The sequence below is a fragment of the Mytilus galloprovincialis genome, chromosome 3 (genome assembly GCF_965363235.1).
Source record: "Mytilus galloprovincialis chromosome 3, xbMytGall1.hap1.1, whole genome shotgun sequence".
Classification (NCBI taxonomy): domain Eukaryota; kingdom Metazoa; phylum Mollusca; class Bivalvia; order Mytilida; family Mytilidae; genus Mytilus; species Mytilus galloprovincialis.
The window spans coordinates 23404270-23429894 of record NC_134840.1 but is presented as its reverse complement, the minus strand read 5'-3'; the positions used below and the strand labels follow the sequence as shown (position 1 = coordinate 23429894).

Here is a 25625-nt window from a genome sequence, read left to right as displayed (position 1 = left end):
CACAAGAGACTAAATGAGACACAAATTAACAACTATAGCTCACCATACGCCTTTCAACAACGAGAAAAGCACATACCGCATAGTCAGCTATAAAAGGCCCCAAAAAGGCAAATGTAAAACAATTCAAACGAGAAAACTAACGGCCTTATTCATGTACAAAAAACGAACGAAAAACAAATATGTAACACATCAACAAACGACAACCACTTGTACGTTCTACTGATAGAGGATTGCTGCTTACAAAAAACACATTGGACCAAAAGCTTATAAAAATAAAGAAGACGTCATCTCTAAACAAATATATAAGGACGAAATCATGATTTGGTTAGCCGTATGGAATATCTGACTCACAGATGAACATATATATGCTCCAACTATAGCCGAAAAATCCTTTCCTCGATTCTGAAATACAAAATACGAGTTGTTTCTTTCCACGATAATAAGAACGGATGCCATATGTTGAACAGCAATTTATCAATTATCATTTTTAATCGCGTGCGTTTAGTATTATTTTGTTGATTTTAGATGAAATTTAAGTCCCTATTCTGGTCATATAGCTTATCAAGCACTCGGATATTGACCTGCTTTGGGTTTGGGCGTTCCTAATAAAGGGTAATCAAGAAAAACATATCGAACGCATCAACTTTGTAAAGTGATATTTGATTTTTCTAGCACTGTGGGGTCATATACTGTTGAGGATGGACTCCTATTCCCAAGGGTATTATCAAGCTCATTATTTAGTGCTTATGGAATTAACGATATCTATACATTGTCTTTCTGAAATTCTCCATTGATGAATTTGGAAATTATAACGATACGAAGGTCCCAACTCCATCAGGCATAGTTGACCTTGGATATATTAATAGCTAAACTGTTCGTGGGGTCCCTTTTAGTCCTAATAATCCTTAAGTATCTATATATATGTATTTGTTTTGGACATTCATGATAAAGCTAAATCTAGAAAAGCGGTTCGATCGCACCAAATTTGAAATAATATTTACATTTTTTCATTATTGCGAGAATTGCGACGGGATAGGATTTGCAAAACAACAATTTGCAATATAATGGAATTTGATGCGACTGTCATTTAAGTGAGAAGTTTAGCTAGCTATAAAACCAAGTTCAATCCACCATTTTCTACATAAGAAAATGCCTGTACCAAGTCAGGAATATGACAGTTGTCCATTCGTTTGATGTTTTTTATCTCTCGATTTTGCCATTTGATTAGGGAATTTCCGTTTTGAATTTTCCTTCGAGTTCAGTATTTTTGTGATTTTACTTTTTGCACAAATTAAAGAATTTTATTATTTAAAAAGACAATTATCTGACTCAAAAATGACAGGTCACAGTACAATCTCCCACAATGTTTTTCTGCCTTTTTATTATATAAAAAACTAAGATTTAAGCATGTAACATGTATTTAGTAAGACTTTATTTAACTACTGGGTACAACAAATCTGTTAACAACAGTCTGCGTTTAATCTTCATTTCGGCAATATAAATTAATAAATAATATGGCAACGTAAATGCCAGCTATCGGCATCCACCTTTTGTCATCAATGACAAAACTTGTACCATGTAATAGCAGTTACAATTTTTTGGCCAATCCGAAAGAACACAATACAGGTACACGAAACAGTTCATTTGCGTCTACATGGAAATGATATCTGACTACATCAGGGTTTTCCTCTCTTCTCATGAATGTGTCGTTTTGTGTCTTGAGGTCCCTGATTTTTGACTGCTTGCAGAAGAAGTGCCTCTTTTTCTGTGTGAAACCTACAAATAACAAACAAGATAGTGTGTAATTTGGAAACATTCGTTATTGAAATGACATAGAACCCGACAAAATAATCACAATTAACTTTTATCAACTGAAAAGACAAGTCTCAATCGATGTAGTTTGATTAACAACTCTTTACAAGTATATAAAACCGCCGGAAAAATAACGATTAGAGAATAGATGAAGAATATTTTTAATCTCAGAAGTCTCTGAAATTCAAGCGGTCTTTGTCTGATTCTATAACGGAGGAAACTATGTTTTACTTTTAAATCTCATTTGCTTGTCACGAGAAAACAGGATAAAAATAAAATAAAAAACTTTATAGGTAAAAATGGTAAATGCAAAATAAACTAGAACATAATTCTTACATCAGAACTTGATTTTCTTCTTGGTTTTCCGTTTTTGATATGTTTAGAAGTTGAAGTGCCCGGTTTTTCCTCTCCTTTACTCCTTTCTCTCCATTGTGTCATTCTGTATTCTAAATCAGTCAGCACTTTTTTACTTGTCTCTAATTCGGGCAATGTTGTATCAAAGAAAAGAAAATTAATATCAAGTATTTTCATTAAACTGATAATGCTGTCATTTTCTTTTTCCATTTTTTTGAAAATTCTGTATGCTTCGTAAAAATCATGTTCCGTAAATTCGTTCTTTCTGTTATGTCTAGTCTTCAGCAATTTTATAGATTCAGTGTCCAACATCTTTATTGTTAAATATTTCAGGAAAGTAGCGTCTATCACAGATAGGTTTGAACGATGTATATACATAAAGTATCGCTGACAAAGCATCTCCTTCAGCATGTCAACTGATCTAGCAGACGATTTCCGGTTGAAGAGTCTGTTGTAATTGTTGGTGCTCAGAACCAATACATCAGATTCCCTTGTGACAGTTGTTGTTTCTAGGTGAGTCTTGAGTCCAACAATAACTTCAACAGCACCTGATAAATATAACCAATACGAATATTTTTTTTTACTGTAAATTGCAAAACTCTTGAATATCAAATATTTCTACATACAGTAAGGTTTTCCCAAGATTATGTTCTAATGTTTTCAGATAGATTTTATAAATGACAATGATTACAGAATTACAAGTGTACTGGTGAATGATAGGAATAATTGTGAGCATACTTTCAATCAATTTTTAGTTTTTCATTGAAGTATGTAATTGACAGAAAAATGCATGTTCTCATTAAGTAACATTTCTTTAAAAGAATTTTACCAACTTATAGGTAGCTCTGAATGAACTAAATGTGTTTCAACGTCAATTTTTTCAACTAACAGTTTCTGCTAAATTGAAATATTGTTTTTAAGGTAGGTTCAATTTTTCTTTGCAAATTCTCATATATACAAATACCTTATAAAGTTGAACAGCAATATAAGGAATACATTTGAAAAAAATGGAGTTTGCTTATAATCATTAAGCTGTGATGACCGACATTTTTCATTTTTTTTTTCAAGCAACTATCTGATAATTGTTATCTGTATTACTGTGACAGTTGTGGTCCATTTGCTTGACGAGTTTGAGCGTTTGATTTTGCCATTTGATTAGGGACTTTCCGTTTTGAATATTCCTCGGAGTATTTTTGTTATTTTACTTTACTGTTAGTATTGCTCAAATTTCGGATAAATCAAACTGCAATTTGGTCAGAATTTTTGAATAAGTTGCAATAGGTGGAGAGCAACACCTACAGTCAAGTCACAGTAATATTGTAGTAATATCATGATTATGGCCCAATTTATTTGAGTAGTTCAGAATTACTGCTATACGTTAAAGCAACTCCGGTCTCTATTAGTCTTAACACATTATTTCAAAATATAAATAAAAAACAAAGAAAATTCTTATATTTGTATTAAAAGTACAGCATGAACAGACTTCCAATGACACTTACCGACCACTTCATTTGCTCCTAAAAGACACATCTGATAAGGCCGATGGGATGTGCGTCGTCGTTGTAGGGTTTCATAAGGTGTGTAGTTAATACCATTATCTCTGAAATAAGATAAGTAAAGAATTAATAACACAGTAATTATAATAAACAATCCTTAACAGGAAACATTTTTCTACATAGAATATCAATATAATATTATGGTATCAAACAACTGAAGGATTAACAAATATCGATTACTTATGATCAATGTTGTTTATGTTTTTTAATGATTACATGACGCATTACAAATTAGAAAAATTAATCTTTTGTAACGCGTGTATATAGCTGAGGGTACTTTTTTGTGAAATGAACGCGAAACCTTGTAGTTTCAATTTAATAGCATCTTAATAAACCAAGACACCCTGTCAGTGTAGTTACATATAAAGTTATCAAAGGTACCAGGCTTATAATTTTAAAAATACTCCAGACGAGCGTTTCGTCTACATAAGACACATCAGTGACGCCCAGATCAAAATTGTTATGAAGCCAAACAAGTACAATGTGGAAGAACATTGAGGACCCAAATTCCAAAAAGTTATGCCAAATACGGCTACGGATATCTGTGCCAGGGATAAGAACATCCTTAGTATTTCGAAAAATCATACTTTTGTAAACAGGAAATTTATAAAATGACCATATAATTGATATTCATGTCAACACCGGAGTGCTGACTACTGGGTTGGTGATACCCTCGGGGTGAAACGTCCAACAGGAGTGGTATCGACTCAGTTGTGTAAATAGTTATCAAAGATACCAGACTTATAAATAAACTACACCTAGAATAAATGAAATCGAACAACGAAGAAATTTTGTCCCATATTTTCGGATCATTTTTTTTCAGTAACGCAAAATTAGTTTTTTTTTTATGTTTTTACACTTGGTGTGGTAATACATTCAAAAGCTGTACGACTATAAACTTTGAATAACGGTTTATAAGTAAGAAGGAAATGCAGTTGTTCAGAGTCCAAATAAAATTGCAACGAGTTCACTTTACTTGAGTTGAATTTTGCAACCGAAGTAAACCTTTCCATGAACCATCCTGCTTAAAACAGGAACACTTTTTCAATAAACTTCGTATGGGCGCACAGCACGTGTTTCTTAAACTCCCTCATGCATATACCCATATTTTTATCATTTTTACCTATTACTGTGACACGTAGTTTTCAATATAATGGCCGTCATACAAACGAGAGGTTTAGCAAGCTTTAAAACCAGATTTAATCCACAATTTTCTACATAAGAAAATGTCCGTACCAGTTAAGACAGGAATATGACAGTTGTTATTTATTCGTTTGATGTGATTGAGCGTTTGGAATTTTCCTCGGAGTTCGGTATTTTTGTTATTTTACTTTTTATGATCTTTATAAGGTTTGCTCGAGATCAAAGTACTAGTATTGGAATGACAAAATATAAAACATTTCATGGCATACAACTAAAACAGTATAAACAGAAGGGCTAAACTCGTCTATGGTCAACTCTGTCCCGGGAAGTTGCTACAGTTACTGTAGTTTAAGAAAACAAGTTCATGTAACGGATATTACAAAATAAATCTTAGTTGCCGTATATTTTTTTATTCCCCTTATCGTTTACCTGTACTGAACATGCATGCATGTAAGACTGCATATAAATAAGCACAACGGATATTAGTTTGCGCATTAACTAATTTATGTTAAGGAAATTTAAAAATATATTATTTATATGGTTAAAACTATTTAGCCAGTGTCTGAATTCAACGTCCGAAAAAAGCATTCAGATTCATATATTTAAGAAGAAAACAAATAAAACTGCAACAAAGAAATGGCCCTGATAAGTGAGATGAAGATAAGAAAATTTGGAGTGGCACTGGAAAGACGAGTATAAATGAAAGGACCGAAATAATGTTGCCAATATTTATGCCCACCCTATGTAACGTGCCCTATCACTCCTACGGGACGTTGAAGCAATTAACATTCCGTTCAAACAAAGAGATGTCATTTAGGATTGATTTCATTACAATTGTTTTTAATGTTTTTACGATATGATGTTGCTAGAATTAATCATGCAATCCATTTGTACATGGTCAATTATTTTGAGTGCAAAAACTTTCAAGTATGTAAAGGTATATGCAAGCCATTCTATAAATAAAATTGAGAATGGAAATGGGGAATGTGTCAAAGAGACAACAACCCGACCATAGAGAAGACAACAGCAGAAGGTCACCAACCGGTCTTCAATGCAGCGAGAAATTCCCGCACCCGGAGGCGTTCTTCAGCTGGCCCCTAAACAAATATATATACTAGTTCAGTGATAATGAACGCCATACCAAACTCCAAATTGTACAAAAGAAACTAAAATCAAAAATAATACAAGACTAACAAAGGCCAGAGGCTCCCGACTTGGGAGAATGTATACATTCTCCACATGTATACCTAGTGTCTGGTTCAGTGACAGTTTGATATGTTTCTAAAATTACTAACGAGGTTAAATAAATCTGAGAGGAGTATTGAAAGTCATCGATACAATACATTGTAGCATGTTGTAGCTAGTTATCTAAATTACCAAATTGCAAATCAAATTCAAATTCAACTGCTTGAAAACAGGATAAGTGTTCCCACTTAACACTTTGACATTTCAAATGTTGCATCGAAGTAACAATTATATAAACGGATCAAAAGTATTCGGTAGAACCCATATTATACACATTCTGCAATCATGTCATTGTTATCAATGGAAGTGTTGCAATACTTTTTTCAATGTGTATATTTTCATGATTTCATGATGCATCAGAAAACTTTTAAGAACACAGTTCCAGTAATCTATTGCAACGCAAAAACTATTCTTGTATATAGATGGGGGTACTTTTTTGGTGAAATGAACGTGAAGCCTTGCAGTTTCAATTTAACAGTATCTTGATAAACCAAGACACTCTGTTAGTATAGTTACATATACATAGTTATGAAAGGTATACCAGACTCATCAGTGACGCCCAGATTACACTTGTTATAAAGCCAATTAAGTACAATGTTGTAGAGTATTGAGGACCCAAATTCCTAAAAGTAATACCAAGTACGGCTACGGTAATCTGTGCCTGGGATAAAAAAAAAAAAAAACATCCTTAGTATTTCTAAAAATTCATACTTTTGTAAACAGGAAATTTACAAAAATGACCATATAATTGATATGCATGTCAACACCGAAATGGTGACTAATGGGCTGTTGATACCTTCGAGGACGAAAAGTCCACCAGGAGTAGCATCGCCATAAAAGCGGGAGGTTTGGCATGCCACGAAACCAGGTTCAACCTACCATTGTTTTTCTAAAAATGTCCTGTACCAATTCAGGAAAATGGCCATTGTTATATTATAGTTCGTTTCTGTGTGAGTTACATTTAAATGTTGTGTTTCTGTCTTGGTTCTCCTCTTATATTTAATGCGTTTCCCTCAGTTTTAGTTTGAAAAGCGGATTTGGTTTTTTTTCTCAATCGATTTATGAATTTCGAACAGCGGTATACTACTGTTGCCTTTATTTATCGACCCAGTGGTGAAAATAGTTATCAAAGGTACCAGACTCATAAAAATACTACACCTAAAATAAATGAAATCGAACAAGGAAGAAATGTTGTCTCATATTGTCGAATCTATGTTTGTTTTAGTAATGTTTCAGCAAAATTGTTCACTTCACTTAAGTTGAATTTTGCAACCTAGTTAACCTTTCCATCAACCGTCCTGCTAAAACAGAAACACTATTTCAATAAACTTCGCATTGGCTCACAGCACGTGTTTCTTAAAACCCCCTCATGAAAATACCCATATTTTTATCATTATTACCTATTATGTCTGTTTGTTTTGTTTACTGTGACACATTGAAATCTTTTTTTAGACTGTCATACAAATGAGAGGTTTAGCAAGCTTTAAAATCAGATTGAATCCACAATTTTCTACATAAGAAAATGCCTGTACCAATTAAGACAGGAATAAGACAGTTGGTATCCATTCGTTTGTTGTGTTTGAGCGTTTAGAATTTTCCTTGGAGTTCGGTATTTTTGTCATTTTACTTTTTATGATCTTTATAAGGTTTGCTCGCGATCAAACTATTGGAATGACAAAATATAAAACATTTCATGGCATACATCTAAAACAGTGTAAACAGAAGGGCTAAACCCGTCATCTCTGGTCAACTCGATCTGCCCTGGGAAGTTGCTACTGTAGTTTTAGAAAACAAGTTTATGTAACGGATATTACTAAATGCAACTAAGTTCCCGTATATTTTTTTATTCCCCTAATCGTTTACCTGTGCTAAACATGCATGCATGCAAGACTGCATATAAATAAGTACAACGGGCATTAGTTTGCGCATTAAATAAATGATGTGTTTGGAGACACTTCTTTTAGTTAAGGAACTTAAAAAAATCTATTATTTATATGGTTAAAACTATTTAGCCATTGTCGTAATTCAACGTCTGCAAAAAGCATTCAGATTCATATATTTAAGAAAAAAACAAATCAAACTGTGTAACAAATAATTGGCCCTGGTAGCTGAGATAAAGGTCAGAAAATTTGGAGTTAAACTGGGAAAGACGAGTATTTTTTTAAGGACCGAAATAATTTTGCCTATATTAATGCCCACCCTATGTAACGTGACCCATCACTTCCACGGGACGTTGAAGCAATAACATTTCGTTCAAACAAAGAGATGTCATTTAGGAATGGTTTCATTGCAACGGTTTTTAATGTTCTCGATGTGATGCTGCTAGAATTAATCATGCTACCCAATTTGTGCATGGTTAATTATTTTGATTAAAAGTTATTATGTTCATTTCATTTTTTGTAAAGATTATTTTAACACATAATAAAAAAAGTCGTTTTGAATGAATAGAGGCTTTCTTTTAAAGTGCAAGTACCTTCAGGTAAAAGGATAATATGCAAGTCATTCTCAAAAACATGTATACATAATGTTTGGTTCGGTGACAGCAAAACAGTTGGTTTTTGATGGGTAAAAATTACTAACGAGATTAAATAAATCTGAGAGTAGTATTGAAAGTCATCGATACAATACAATGTAGCATGCTGTAGCTAGTTATCTAAATTACCAAATTGAAAATCTAATTCAAATTCAACTGCTTGAAAACAAGATAAGTGTCCCCACTTAACACTTTGACATTTCGAATGTTGCATCAAAGTAACAATTATATAATCAAGCTGTATCCGAACTATTTCTGTATCAAGCTTTAATATTTCTGACATCCGTTATATTAGGAGAGTGTGCGAACATATTGCATGTAAGGAAAACAGACCTTTTACTCAACTACTAAGGAACAAAATAGATAATGTGACTATTTTCCTGATTGTTGAGAATAGCAAACTTAAAGTTAATTGTATTAATTTAAACGCAACTTCCAATGTTAACGTATCTAACAAATTACATTAAGGAGAGGAAATGATAATTCCTGTTTTTACTTCGATGAGATTGTTGTTTACCACTTTCTTACATCATATCTAAACATTTCTACTTTAATTTTTAAAATACCTAACAAATAAAAGGAAATGTTTCGAAATATCACATAATGATGTAAGTAAGTAAGTACATACATGAATATGTAATACTATTAATTTTATTAAAGCGAAATAATTTTTGAAAATAACCTTATTGTGAAAATATGTCAGCAAAAGCCCAACTATTTTTTAAATGTAATAACTTTTCTAATGGAAACATTAGATTTGTATATAAACAGTATTTCATGTTTTGTATGAGTGTAGATATCAGAAGATGTGGTATGAGTGCCAATTAGACAACTCTTCATCCAAGTCACAATTTGTAAGGTAAACAAGTTTGATTTAAATACTTTACTTAAAATGTTTTTTTTTATTATTTTAATTATTAATATATATAATAACATTTGGGATACATTTCATGCATACATGAATGGAGAAAAGTGCATCAAAATAGTTTTTTAATTACTTTAAGTAAAAGTCTTAATACATAAATTTAAAAATCACTCTAAAAAATCTAATACTTTGATGTAATAACAATTATTATAATTATTCTAATTTTATATCCTGTTTTGATACAAAAAACTCGTTTTATCAATTTATGGATCTTATCAAGATGATTCAAAGTGTTGAGAAATGTCATAAACATGCATCGGGTATACGATTACTAACAATGTTGTAAAAAAAATATAAAACCAGCAATCCTATATGTCTTTAACCATAACGTCGTTAGGTCACATACAGCTTTTACATCGTCCATGGACTAATCTAGACTTACTATGGAAGCTTTGGAAATTAATATAGTTCCAATTTGTATAAACATAAGATTTAAATGAGACTTTTCCTATGGGAAGAGCCGGACAAATACCATTGTAAAATTGTTAAAAGCCATTACCCCTTGAAACTTTCCATATGGTCTAATTATGCCATGAATAATTGGAAATTTCCCGTTAGAGCTTTAATATTCCTAATGAAAAACTAAATGTGCATATAAAAACCATGAACTAGAATGTACATGAATAAACGGGTTTTAAGTCTGAACCTATTGCACATCATTTTCAAATGCCATTCAATTTTCAATGTAATGCACAGTATCCCAGATTTATGTAAACCAAGAGGACGTAGTATGTGATTACCAATGAGACACACATCAATTAAACATGACGTAGAGGTTAACAACTATATTGTATACTTTGAAACTTTTATGCCTTATTTCATAAAACAATACATATGCCCAAATTATAAGTGCCAACAAATAGCAAAAAAATGCAACTTTGTAAGTTTAGTATTTTTACAAAACATGTACTAGTATAAGAAATTCTTCACAAAATCCAGACCTATTCAAAATGCTGATCTATAAAATATCTTTCAAACATTTTTTTAACTAACTTGGGTAAAAGTTGTCTTTCAATGAAATTTTTTTAAAAAGTTTGTAGTTATGAAAAATGATGTCCAAATTGTGTTCAACAACAATATGTTGCAAATTAATATTTGGATATTTCATTTTGAAAATTTGTGTTAATTTTATTTTTTCGAAAACCTTTAAACCCCCTTAGATATTTAAATCCCATGCGGTTTTGATATCTTTCTAGATTTGATTCCGTTTTTCACATTGGGTCAGTTGGAATATTAAAAGAAGTTGCAATAAAACCATATCCATCATACATGGTCTCATCAAATTCAGAATAGACTATTTGCAGCAATAATCAGTAGCTGCTTTATCAATTATATGTTCTATTTGTAATCATGAATTGCATACCAATTATTATAGATATCACACTTCTCAAAACTATTTTCCATATTCTTACTTTGGAAGAAGATCTGGTAATATTCGTTGGAGTTCTCCCCAGATTTCAGGATATTGTGTCTTATGTGAAGCTTGGTCTGCTATCACCTCTGCTTCTCCTCTGAAAATAAACATAAAGCTAGAAGTTTGATATATATATTTGTTATAATTATTTTAGACTATTTCGTCACCATCATCCCCATCCGGCCGGAGTTAAAGTATCACTTCTGATTGGTACGATAAAAATTACATGGACGTTCGCTTTTTGTGTGGGATGTATAAATACGCAGCCACGTCCTGTTGAAATATGTTACGCGCTGCCTCATGTAGGGAACTGTCACGTTCTTAGCACATAAAGGACTCTTTCAAATGACCACAAAAGAGCTTGTAGTCAACATGTTGTATGGCAAAATGTATGTGCCTTTTCAGTGTAATCTTTTTCGAGTAGCAGTACCTGAACCCCTATTGCCCACCCCCAAAAATAAATTGATTTTAAAATGTATTATAAATGAAAATAACATTTTCTGGCTTTAATTTGAACAGGGACGCCCAAGTCAAAAAATTTGAAAGTCAGGGTGACTGGGCTATCTTATTTATCAACAGAAAATCACGCCTATATCAAAAATATTCTTTTTTTGCACAAACACATTCAACTCATTAAAATAATTTTACTTCATTTGTTAAAATATTAATCAAATCATACCTGAGCATAAAAAATATGTTCTCGACTGGCTGACCCTGTCGCACAACAGGACTTCCATAATGCATTGTTTCCTTTTGTAAAGCAATTGTCATTGATTTCTTCATTTTTGGCAGCCATTGTTTAAATAAGGGATTATTCTCTACAAATTCAGTCTTTTCATGGAATTCTCTCTCAAGGACATCCCTCACAGATCTATTATACAATGCTCTGTCGACAACCATTAAATCTGTGTCTTCATCTGTCACAACACTGGCAGTTCTCACACAATCCTCCTTAATCAGAGCAACTTCTCCGAATGCCTGACCCTCATCTACAAGTTATCAAGACGGAAATTTACATAAATCATCTTTACATTTGTAGCGTAAATGAAGATTCTGAATAATGAGAAGATATCGTTTAAACTTAAGCTTTTAAATAAAAATATCTACTGTTCTAAAAGCGGCCTTAATTACCTATTGGTGACAGGCGCATATTTTGAAAAGCTGCTCAAACCTAACAATCCTGTTTATTTTTTCCAAACAACTAGCCAAGAAGCATGTGTATATTTATGACAGTCTTGACAAAGCCTGGCATAGCAGAAGACGATAACCCGATCGAGGCACCAAGTCTTGCTTCATTCGTAACTCATGCCCACAGGCACTCGTCTCAGAAAAAACACGTGTTATATAAAGGTATTATATACGGAAAAAAATTCTGAGACGAGTGCCTGTGCTAGTGCCATTCCATCGGTTTCATTCATATCTTGGTTGGTAAATATTCCAATATACATATGTATTCTGAGAAAACCTTTGTTGATACAATGGTATGCAGAAACATATACATACATACATAATAATATTATAAGACATATACTACATGTACAAGTGATGAGGTAGCAGCAAATAAAAGACTTCTAATAAAAGAAAAGCCGAATTCAGCTAAAAATCCAGAAGCACCAGTACATTTCCTCAATAGAGAGAGAATACACGTTTTACTTGTTTTAAGTTAGTTCAGACAGATACTAAAGTACTGAAATTATTATTTGTTCAAATATATCCATATTGTAAACCCTTTGTATTGAAATAAAAACCTTCTGCCATTACATTAAAACGACCCAAGCTCAACACGTTCAATCTACGGAAATGGAAAACGTTAATTGTAAATAATTTTGGTAGAAATAGGACGGACATGCCACATCAATGTTTCATTAAAAACTAACTTGAGGTCCATACATGTTGTCCGAGTTGTGTTCTATCAAGTAACTTATCAAGTTTTGCTTTTGCGAGAACTTTTTCCACATGCTGACGTATTTCCTGATCATTTTCTTTGTCTTGAACAACATAGATTGAAACCCTGCCTTTTAAAATAACATATAGCCTGAAAAACATACAGATATTATTAGTTTTTTTTTGTTGGTTATATCCTGTTATTTGAACTTTAAATAGGAGAAAGCTGTGCCTCTTAAAATAACAAAGCCTGAAAAACATACAAATATTATTAGGTTTTTTGTTGGTTAAATCCTCTTATATGAACTTTAAATAGAAGAAAACTGTGTCTATTAAAATATCATATAGCCTGAAAACATACAGATATTATTATTTATATATTATTAGTTATTTTTGTTGGACACATCCTGTTATTTGAACTTGAAATAGAAGAAAGCTGTGATTTCTTCTAAAGTACGACATTTAAAAATCAATGACCACTTCTTATTTTTTTCTGTTCACCGTATGGCTTCTATGAGTCCATTGACTTTTATCTGCATCGAATTTTAAATCATTAAAGTATAAAACGATGACTTGCTTAACAAGTATAAAGATATATTTTGTGGTACTGTAGTCTTCGTAGTAGAGTACAGCAACCAAATTATACCTGGTGTAAAAATTTGCCACTATAATATCATTCCATAAAATACAAGGAAGCGAACAATAATTTACCTGTCACCACTGTCACCCTGCCTGATGATTACATTGTCCTCATTTGTTCGCATGAAGATACAGTGACGAATTACATCCTTCACAATATCTAAAAAAAAAATAAAATTCACAGACATTTATACATGATTTATTACGGGTTTGCACTGAAAAATTAATATGAAACATAATTCATTACTTTTCTGATAGATTAGTATCATGGAAAAAGCTTTTTTTCATAATATATCACAGAGTTTTTAACAATACAATAAAATGGCTTAAAGTGGGATTGGAATATCAAAGTAGTCTTTCGATTACCGATGTTTTAAGGCCTTAGAAACCATTGGTCAAAGACACTTGATAAACTCTTGAAGGTCAGAGTCAATGAAAAATTCTTTAATTTGGTGCCTGTGATGTGTATTATTAATAAACAGGATTCGTCCATATTTAAGAATTAATGTATCTTATAATCAATTTTCCTCGTGCTTTATAACTCATATGTATTTGATTAATATATATTATCAGGCCATACAAGAAATCTGTATGCCACTCACTGGGGGCCAATTGAATTCTATAAAAGGGGCAAAAGATACCATGCAGAGGGGCATTAACGCTTATATGTCGGAAACAAACAGACAACGCCATGGCATATTGGTATGTGTATAGACTACCAACGTACTTTTCTCCTTATAGCACATATGTGTCTAAATTAAGGAATGGCAATATTTTTTATTTTTTCATCAATTTGCTTTTTAAAATCCTATGGGTAGTAACATTTTTCTGCGAATCGCGTAGCTATAGATGCAAGTCTTCCAACCGTAGTTTTAACTCGTCATAAGATAAAATTAAATCCTTATTTTGACGCGAAGAAATAAATCAAAAGCAACAAAAGAATGCTTTTTGCATACCAATAAATTATTTAACACTTAAAGGCATTTTGTCAAACACCAATAAAGGTGAATATGAGTTCATAATGTCCCATTATGACGGCTGACTGTATCAATCCAAAACACATTAAAAACTCATTACCAAATATTCTTTTAAAAATCTTCAATGACAAAATATTCTAGACATGTTTATCCACATGTTAAATATTATTTTATATCGTTTTAAGTTTATGAAAGGATGTGGGGGTAGATTATTATGACAATAAGATGAAAAACCATTCACTTGTTAACTATAACAAGATGACTATTGAAACGATATTTTTTTCTTGCTCTAATGGCTATGGAAAGTCAAATAGAAACTATAGGGATGGAAGATCAGACAGAAAGTATAAAGATGAAAAACAATTACAAAATCACTCTTTCTTTGGTATATTGTCAATTTTCTTTGAATGAGAAAAAAACCCCACATTTATATGAATGATACCCTTGCCTCGCTGCCTAGAGATACTTTTGTGTCGAATTTAGTAGACAAATGCAGGGGACGTAATATTGATATTGAAACAATTCGATATGAGTTACTAAATATTGCCAAGCGCCATAAATGTTTTCCATACAGGAATGCTAGTCTTAAAAAGCGACTCGGTCAGAGAAAACCATCTAGTGAACCGATTGAGGGTAAGCTCGGAAATGATTGCTATTTATTACACTTGGCCTCAAGGAGTGAATTTAACGATGACTTGAAGTTAGTTTTGAATGTGAAATCTCAGAACGTGTATTCAAGAAAACAATCTGTTGTGGAGGATGAATCGCATTCTGACTTTTTTATTACTTCTCTTGGACTTAAAGACACTGTTATTCGTCTAGAACGAGAGGTCAACTCCTTAAAAAGGGATCATATCCAAGAAAATACCTTAATAATAGAATATTCAAGCTGACAGAGGAAAACAAAGTTACTTGATATTACTTCTAAAAATCAGGAACGTTTTAAGAACTTTCAAAATTTGAATATTTAATGGATATCTACCGTGTTTATACAAACTTTGGAAAAAAGTAAAAACACAAAAATACTGAACTCCGAGGAAAATTCAAAAAGGAAAATCAAAAATCAAAAGGCAAAATCAAAAGTCCAAGCACATCAAACGAATGGATAACAACTGTCATATTCCTGACTTGGTACAGGCATTTTCTAATGTAGAAAATGGTGGATTGAACCTGGTTTTATAGCTAGCTAAACCTCTCACTTGTATGACAGTCGCATCAAATTCCATTACATTGTCAACGATGCATGAACAAAACAAACATACTCAAAGAGTAAAAATGTCAAAAATAGGGGTACAACAGTCAATATTGTGTTATCATCTTAATATCACTACATAAACAACAAATGTAACAAAGTAGCACAAAAAGGCATACATCAAAATCAACATTCTCATTTTGCTTTTCCTATACGGCTGAATTTATCTATGTAAAGTCTACTCATTAATGAAAGAAGGTTTTCATTACTGGTGTAAAATTGCGCGTTTGAAATTCGCACAGGTAGACATCAAAATAATTTTGTCGTATGACGGCATACATAAATGCAGACTCACGTAAAGTAGATATAACAAAAACCAGATTGAACAGTAAAAGTAATAATAATAAATAAAACAATGGTGTGGTTCAAAGTATGACGGGATACATAAGTACAGTTTCACGTCAAACTGTCTTCTTATTGGGCGATTTCAATTGCAAGATAGAAGGACCGCGATATAACTTTGTGAATGATAGAAGGAGTAACTTACTGAATACACACTTAGAGGCGACTAGTACTGTCTCACTTCACACACTAATTTTTGCCATTGGGCCTATACATACCTTTCAGTCTTACGATGGTGGTCCAAAAACTGCTATAGATCACATAATAACTCAAAGAGAGAACATTTGTTATATATCCGAAGTTTTTATTCCTGATGAAGATATATTTGAAACGTGTAGGACCATAAACCTATAATATGCACGATGGAAATTAACGGTTACCGTAGATCAGACAGGATGAATCAGAATCCACTTTTAACACAGTTAAGTGAAAAGGTTGCTTGGACGAAGGCGATTGAACTTAATTTAATCACGGACTATTCTTTTGCCGTATCTCAAAATCTTTGGAGTGTCTGTTCGCCATCCTCACCTGCAACCTCAGAAACTATTGAGTCATACTACAAGACTATTGTCGATGCAATAATGACTGCCGATCATGATACATTACCACATAAAAGATTCGCCAAACATCTTAAACCGTATTGGACGAACACTGTAAAACGTAATCATGCATATATGAGAAAGCGTCGTGCAGATTGGGTTACAAACGGCAACATACACAATAGAAACAACTCTTTCCTCAGAGCATACAGAGATTTCCGGAAGGAATTAGAACTCACTAGTATTATGCTTATATGAAAAACTGTGCACAAAAACTCGAAGAATCTATAGACTCAGACCAGAAATACGTATGGTCAGTTCTCAAAAGTCGAAGAAAACAAAAGGTTATTTGCAGTGAACTTCGCATGAATGGACGTACATATGCGGAAGATAATGATATATGTCAGGCTTGGGCCGACCACTTTGAATCTACATTTAAAACCGACAGAACTTTGTTCAATCCTGAAAGAGAACAAAGTATGAAACAAACAATTGCTGATATTCGAAACGTCTTTAGTGCAGTCAGTGACAATATTACGGAGTTTGAATATGACGAAGTCTATGATGTTTGTAAAAAGTTAAAGAATAATAAATCTACTGGTTTTGATAAGGTTTCATACGGACACGTAAAGTATGCTGGAAAACAACTACAAAAACATTTGTGCGCCTTATTCAATTTAATAATTCAAAACTGTTATTTACCTGTTGATTGGAAATCAACTGTTATAATTCCACTGATCATATGTGGGAATAAAGACAAAACAGACCCAAATTCATTCCGAGGTATATCGCTAACAAGCTGCATATCAAAGATTTTCGAGAAAATGCTTGTACCTCATTTAGAACCTCTTCAACAAAACTTTGTCTGGAACAATGTAGTGTCGCAAAACATTCACAAGACTGAACAATTGAAGTGGCTAGAAAGGATTTCAAACGACAGCGACTTTAACTTTTTCAAACTTATCCATCCAGTCATTAACTTACATAAATCATGGATAATTTCGAAGAGATATCCAGATCTAAGTGTAGCTTCAAAGTACATTATCGACTTGTGCGCTATTGTTCGTATTTAAGCTGAATAACTCCTATGAGAAAAATGCGGGAAACTGTTTTCAAACGTTTTAGAACATATTATTATGATCATGTGATTGTGTTCTTGATTACAGGAATGAAATTTGGAGAGACATTATAAACATAAACACAATCCAGTTTAGTGTTTATATTGGCAGCCTATCATCTCTAGAATTCACAGCCACTCTTCTATCCGTTGACACTAAATACGACCTAGATGACGACGAGAGTATTGTATTCTCAAAAATTTGTGTCCAGCATGTCTATAGCACATGCAAACTCTTTTATCGATAAATTGCTGATCATTAGCGACAATAAAGATTGCTTAATTTGATGTTCCTTTGATACTTTGAACTGTCTAAATATGTGTTTTGTTCTAATGTGTATATATATATGTTATGACATAATCTCTGTATAAGAGGAAATAAAGTCAATAATAATAATAATAATGCATTTTTTTTTATTTATAAGAATAATAGATTCATGTTTCATGTGATATGAATATACCTGCTTTGTTCTATACCGGCGTATCTTTAACAAATTTAAACATTCCATGTAATGAGTTGTGCATTTGTAGTCGATGGGTATTTACCCTTACCGCAGAATGCACTTTGTCGGGGAAATAGAACATATATATCTTTGCAAATGTTGTTTGTTTATTTTTTCCGGACAAAATGGTTATGATAAGTTTTTCATCGAATTCCTTTATACAATTAATTTCCTTCACCTTACACGATATGGCAGACCAGTCCTTAAAACAATACATCGAAAAGACTAGAAATTTTGCTACTAAGTATATCGAGAATGTTTCTCTCTCTTGTCTATCAGAAACTGTCTAATTTTGGAATATCTGATTTTCTAATTTGTTCTTATTTCAACTATTGTAGCATACAAATAAGAAGATGTGATTGGGAATCATTTTTTTTTTCTATTCATGAAACTCTAAATAACTTTAAAACATTCAGAGCGTTTGTTTTTGGCAACTTTTCCGGTATTTAACTAGACAAGGCTTTCAAGAACACTATCGGGAACCAGCCGATGGTTTCCGAAAAGGTTAATTTCTGACATTAAACTATATTATCAGACATTTAAATTAACCGTTCTTAAATTTTCCGTTGTCAAATTTAGAAATTATTCAGACATTAAAAGATTTCCTCTCCATTATTTATTCCCGCGTCACTCATGAGTCTTTTGTAGACGAAACGTAATTCTGACGTACAACATTATATTTTACGTTGAACGACAATTTATACATCCCTTTGGCTTTCAAATATATTCCTTTTGTGTGAGAGTTCCAGATAAAGGTATATCAAGAAAAGCGCTTTGGAAGCACCAAAGTTGCTAAGTATTATTTTCTTGGCATTTGCCGGAACGCGGCTTGGAAAGTTGTGTTTCAAATTGGGGAAACTTGTATCGAAACACTTCATACTTTCAAGAATATAACAATAAGAAGAATAGATATAATTGCCAATGAGACAACTATCAGTCGGAAACCAGGTTGAAATAGAACAAAAGAATCGAAGCTCTCTATTAGAGAAGGCGATAAATGTTTACTGTATTGTTTACTATAGTGACAAATTTTTAAAAAGTTAATAGAAACAAACAAAACTGCAATTTTCTTCTCAATTACGAGGTGTTTTATTTTCAAAAACACCATTTGCATAAGTTTTCAATTTATCTAGTACATAGTTACGCAGAACAATTAGATATCAAGTCGACGACATGGGTATCTTTCAAGTTGGATGACAAAAATGCATAACCTCCGATTTTTTTGAAAAAATTACCACGGACGGAAAAGATATCAATCTATTAGTTCAGTAATTTTCGTGTCTGCCCTTCCATTATGTGACTGAAGAAAAAATTCCAAAAAATAGGTAACAATTGTATCGAAAAGAGAAAATCGAGTGCACCTTTTTATGTTAGGGCGTGTTTGAGTTGAGTATTTTGTCTTGATATCGTTCAAAGTAAGAATATTTCATACATCGTCTCGCTTCAGATTCTATCATTTTTATAAATTAAAGCTACAGGTTGACTTTATAACACAAAAAAATAACAGTACTAAAAGATGAAATATATGGGTCAAGTGAAATACCTATCTAATGAGTCACACAAACAGGGAAGGTGTGTTCGGATAGCTATTTTTATACTGAAAGTACTTGACGACAGCCTTACAAGTTGGATGATGAAAATGCATATCTTCGAAAAATTCTAATTTTTTGTGTGTGATAACTAGGGTTTATAGTCTTCAACCACTAAAAAAATCTAGTCTGCCCTTCCACGAAATATTTAATTAGATTTTTTTAAAATGTTTATGATTTTTCGAAAATTCCACCTAACAACCGATCAGACAATAGTTTTAAGTTGAATCAATGCAGACAAAATCATTAACTGATGCTCATTAGCTAGTTGATACATTTGTCTTTTAAAATATAACTGACATATAAGGATCGTATTGGTGCAATGTGGATAAATTTATCGGTTTCCAAGAGCAAAATTGGTAGCGCGTCATCGCTACAATGGCTTCCATTTTTACGATTGTGAAAATGAACTGGCGTAATGGGGAGATAATTTTGACGAAGTAGGATCCTGACTGTATTATATACCAGAATCCAAATGACGTGGAATTAAACCACTATCGGTCATCGTACGGATTTCAACAATGAGCATACAACCAAACTGATAGTCAGCAATATTTGTACCATCAGTTGATATGTTAGCTTTAATTTTTTACCACTGAATTTAATTTGGAGTTTAAAGTTTTCCAACTATTATATGATAAAAACAAAAACAAATTCCTCCGCTTTAAAAGCCCCAAAAAGGCGCAAGCCGAAGCCGACCGTTCGAGGATGGTAAGACAGTCAAGGTCGTTATAAACTCCCATCATCATCAATTTCCGGAAATTATAATATTTGCTCCTTAATTTTATATTTCAGTCATTTGTCAACTTAATGAGTGTCGTTTGCTCTTGTTTTACTTTTGTATATATTATATGTATAGTCTTCCCTAGAATATCTCGTGAATTTGATTAAAGTTTAAACACAATTCCATTGATAAATTCCTACAACATGAATCAATCATAATTTTATAGTTCGTTCCACAAAAATAATTGTCAGAGTAGTTCTGGCGTAGGTCAACGTTATTCATCATATTTTTTCTTTGCGAGCACTTTTCTTACTTTGATGTAATTTAAAAAGGAAAGCAACATATATATGACTTTAAGAGCCCTTTTACAATAGTCGCGTCAATGAAATAAATTATTTCCGTGACTGATTATTGTTCTTCAGAAAGGCAATTTTAAGGAATTTTAATGACTGAATATCTTTTTGGAATTTAAATATATTAAAAAAAGAATACATTTAATTTACCGGATTTGATAATTGTTACTGATACTATTTCACTACGCTTTAATGTATTACAAAATTACAGGGAGTAAGCACATAGGTATGGCACGCCGTTTTTATATTTATTCAAATTTGAAGATATCTTATTTATTTAACAAGATATCTTATTAAGTATTTAAGATATCTTTAATTTTTATTTTTATAAGATATATGTCATACATAGGTTACACGATTGACGCAATATTGTCCCCTGATTTGCTTGTTAAATTACTAGGTTTATAGTCAAAGATTAAACACAATCACAAAAATTACATTTAGTGGCCTCATTCATGTGTTGACTTACATAAATGAGATCAGCAGAATTAGTGTCTAGATATTTGTTGGTTATTTGTAGTTTTGTCATTGGGTTTCTGTCAAAATAAACCCAAACAGGTCCGGATCTAGCCATTTCCAAAAGGGGTTCCAAACCGAGTTTAAGGGATGGGGTCCAACTATATGTCCCCATTCAAATAATATTGAGAACGGAAATGGCGAATATGTCAGAGACAACAACACCACCAAAAGAGCAGATAACAGCCGAAGGCCACCAATGGGTATCCAAATGCATAGATCGTCAAAATAAGGGGGTTCCAACCCCAGGAAGCCCCCTCTGGACCTCCACTCAGTAACAAATGATCAACATCCCATCTCTCCTTATATCGTTGGATACTTGATACTGTGACTTATCTCATATAACTATAATTAGGTTTAGGCGTTGAGCAATTTCGGCTCTATAAAGTCTTCTTGACTAATGTCCTCAGATATCTTGAATGACCAGAATTGTTTCGGTCAAATAACGTTTTTGAAACAAATGATGATTTAAAACATATTGGGAATTCATATGAAAAAGCTTAAATCCAACACGAATACGTCTTCTGTCAACAAGGGTTTGTCTTGGCGCTTTATTGTCTTGGCGCTTTATTCAACGTGTGTGTGTGTGTTAGTGGGGGATTGGGTTTTGGTGATGTGGGTGTGTGTGTGTGTGTTTCGGAAGGGGGGGTAGTTTTTGACTGAGAATGCTCTCTTTTCATTTCATTACCCATCATTTAAAAGGTTGATTTGACCACGAAATTTCATACTGTCATTTAAAGTTCGCTTCTTAATGGAAATCAAATACACCTGAATATTGATGGTACAGTAGTGCATCGCACTGCACTGTATGTATTCAAGTTTAAATTGATCGGCTTTTAATGTAACAATTGGTATACTTCATTTATAATTAATAAACTTTTGAAAAAGTTTTGTAATTATGAAATGTACTATCTATTTAGTAATATAATCAATTGAATAAATATCATGGATTCGGAAATTACAAATGTACTGACATTGCTAAAATTACCATTATTTTGTTTATAAATAATAACTTCATGTTCTTACCTGATTTTAAAGTTTTAAACAAACTGGATTTATTCCTAAACCATGCAATAAGTTCTTGACACTCAAAATCTGTTCTCAAACTTTCTGGTTTCTCGATAACAGAAACAACTTTTTCATAAAACGATGGCATTCTATTGTTTATGTGTTTTATACTTTAAAGTCTTGAATAAGAAAATCTATCATTTATTCACCAGGCTTTATATTTAATACCTGTTACATTCCACGAATAACAAAAGTAAAATCTAAATCTATTTCTCATGCTCTTATAAAGTATAAGAAATAATCAATTCCTCTCGATTCTGTCTCCAAATTATAGAAGCGGATTAGACCCCGTTGCCATGTGACTGTTTTTCTTTCCTTATTAAACAACAAGGGTCATCAACAATTGTGATCCCTCTCGATAACACAAACATAAGTGAATTAATTGTCCTGCAGAACATTTACATCTCTATATAATGGAAAATAATAAACTCGGCCATAAATTTTGTCATAAAGGAAGCTTGTATCCTAGATAACAACAATGCTGCATTTAACTCCAACCCTTTGTAGAAAAGGTAGTAAATGATACGGCTCTCGAGTCGTTGCTTATTACATTGATTCAATTATTACAATCCGACTTAAATTCCCACTAATACCATTTCACTGCTTCGGCAACAAAACAATTGGGCTGCAACTGATGTAAACAATTTTTAAGGTTTTATGCGTCTTATCAATGCATATTACATACAAAGTAGTCATGATTATTGACATTCAAAACCTGAATTTTTAATGTCATTTTCGGTTGAAATATTTCAAATCTATTGAAAAGAACATATACTAACAAATTTGATTTCAAATTAATATTTACAAAAGTTGAAATATATTTTCCAGCTTATGGAGATCATCCTTTTTTGACGTGATTTTACTTTTAAAATGTTTATAAAAACGCACTGACTTTATCACCGGATTAAATTGTCCCTATACAATTTCATCTTTATTTATATCTATTGATGGTCCTTTAAAAACATTCACCGATCCAAACAGATGCGTGAATACAATATTCAATGAGGCTTGATACGAGAATGTTTCAATATCAAAGCCAATGATGTGAATATTGTAGAAACCAAAGTCACTTCGTTACAGAATATTATTTATTTTAATCAAATTGTTTATATGCATGACGACCAAACTTGATTAAAGTCACATATTTTTGAATGCAAGACAACAGTTTGTCATATAATCATTACTGATGATTACTTAAAAAAACTCGGAGAGGAGGAAATACTAAATCGTAATTTATTTCAATACAGTATTGAGAGGAAAATGGGTTTTAAATCCTTTCTGTTTTGCCTATTTTTCAGTTGTAAAGGCACATGTATTGTACTTTTTCAGTTGTAAAGGCACATGTATTGTACTTTTTCAGTTGTAAAGGCACATGTATTGTACTTTTTCAGTTGTAAAGGCACATGTATTGTACTTTTTCAGTTGTAAAGGCACATGTATTGTACTTTTTTAAAAACATTACCACTGTGACTTAATGATTTCGTGCAATACATGTTTTTAAAAATCTTCTAAACTTTCAAAAATATGTCATTACAGCTGTACCAAAAAATCAGGTATCAATTAGAATTTAGATAACAAAAATCTAAAATGTGATTTATTTGGGGTATTTTTTCACAAAATAATTAAAACCACTTGTCAACAAACGATGCATTAATAATTCTTCCAGTATAGATAGGATATGTTTGTCAGGAATTAACTATTACTTTCAACTTACAGATAGGGGGTGTTTGGCAGGTATTAAACAGGTATGATTCTTAATGAGGCAAGATTACCTTGGTGTATTTAGCTGTCAAATCAAAAATCTATAGAAAGACCAAACAATATACAAAATAATGTTCTAAAGTTCAAAATCAACTATGGTATAGTTTTATCCCATGATCGTTTACAATAATTCGCGAGGTCATTTAGTTTAAGGTTTCGACTTTTATAATACTTTCGCCTGCGTAATTTTGTCTAAAATTATTAATTGCACTTTGTTTTCAAACCAGTTAATATGATACTAAACAGTGCCCACAGCTCGAATGAAAGGACCAAATGAACGCATATTAACCATATCATTCAACGCAAGAAAACGGTGGATGGATAACTGAGAAGCAGAGACAATCAAACAGATCCAATCTTCATCACTAATTATTGTAGTTGATAATATTTTAGCTAGTTTTGGCAAAACAAATATATAAAGGAAAAGGATATTTGTTATAAATATTGTTGTTGTCACTATATTTGATTTTCGATTTATTTCAGATTTTGTACATTTGAAATGTACGATTTATCTGCAGAAAAAAACTCTTTCAATTGTGGTTGCATGTGCAATGCTTCGCCATGACGGGTATAGTCGGTATATTATTGTCCCATTTGTATTCCGGAATGTTACTTTTCAAATCTATATAAAAACAAATGCTTATTATACAGGATCATATGTCGTTAGAGACGGTATCGGGGAGAACTGTCATACCTTTAGAGAGAAGATGATATAAAACATATTTCAAAATTTCCAATTTACACAATTGGATCCGAAATTCAAAATATAAAGAGTGCATTTCTTTCTAACCAAAATTTTGTAAACGTTGTGTGGCGTTTGTTGCTGTTTTCTAAACGCTACAAATGAAGAAACAAAACATCGTTTAATCAGAGTGACGTTAGAAACAAATGTAGAGTTCGTTCTAACAAACGATGAACGACGAACTGTAGACGCATTTTTAGCGAGTGCATAGTTTGTCAAAGTTTTTGGCGCAATTTTATTTCATTTATTGGCGCAATTAATACCATCAAAATAAAAGAGAGTGGCGCAATTAATACCTTTTCAAAACTGCAATTGGCGCAAATTGATTCTGCCCACTTTGCAAACGTATGTTAGAAACAAATGATCAAAACATGTGCGCGCTTAGTCGTTTGCATCGTTTGTGTTAGAAAGAAATGGTCCAAAGTCTATGCAAATATATATACATCGACCTAAATTAGTTTTTTTTATAATATATTCCATATACATCACAGTTTACTTTTCAAAAATTAAAAAAAAATAAAGCCTAAACTTGTTATAATTAATTTGACATATTTTTGACAAAAACTTGGTAATTATTAACTCGATGATTCATTATGTTTTTAAATTATAGAAATGGTGAAAGCTGTTTAATAGATCT

At 32.2% G+C, this 25625-nt stretch overlaps 1 protein-coding gene across 1 annotated transcript; it reads right to left on the bottom strand.

The window, feature by feature from the left end:
- Positions 1-1377: 1377 nt before the first annotated feature.
- Positions 1378-22867, bottom strand: LOC143067454 (uncharacterized). Its single transcript, XM_076240737.1, has 8 exons — positions 22444-22867; positions 13578-13665; positions 12860-13017; positions 11662-11971; positions 10981-11079; positions 3666-3766; positions 2149-2714; positions 1378-1776 (listed from the first exon to the last, which is right to left on the bottom strand). The coding sequence occupies exons 1-8, from the start codon at positions 22571-22573 to the stop codon at positions 1696-1698; spliced, it is 1533 nt and encodes a 510-aa protein (XP_076096852.1). The 5' UTR covers positions 22574-22867; the 3' UTR covers positions 1378-1695.
- Between the last annotated feature and the right edge of the window lie 2758 nt (positions 22868-25625).

Coding starts and splice junctions, on each gene's coding strand:
- LOC143067454 (XM_076240737.1), bottom strand. CDS start 22,573: ATGCCATCGTTTTATGAAAAAGTTGTTTCTGTTATCGAGAAACCAGAA. Junction 11,080..11,661: donor AACATATTTTTTATGCTCAG/GTATGATTTGAT, acceptor GTTTATTTTCAG/AGGAGAAGCAGAGGTGATAG. Junction 2,715..3,665: donor AGGAGCAAATGAAGTGGTCG/GTAAGTGTCATT, acceptor TATATTTATCAG/GTGCTGTTGAAGTTATTGTT.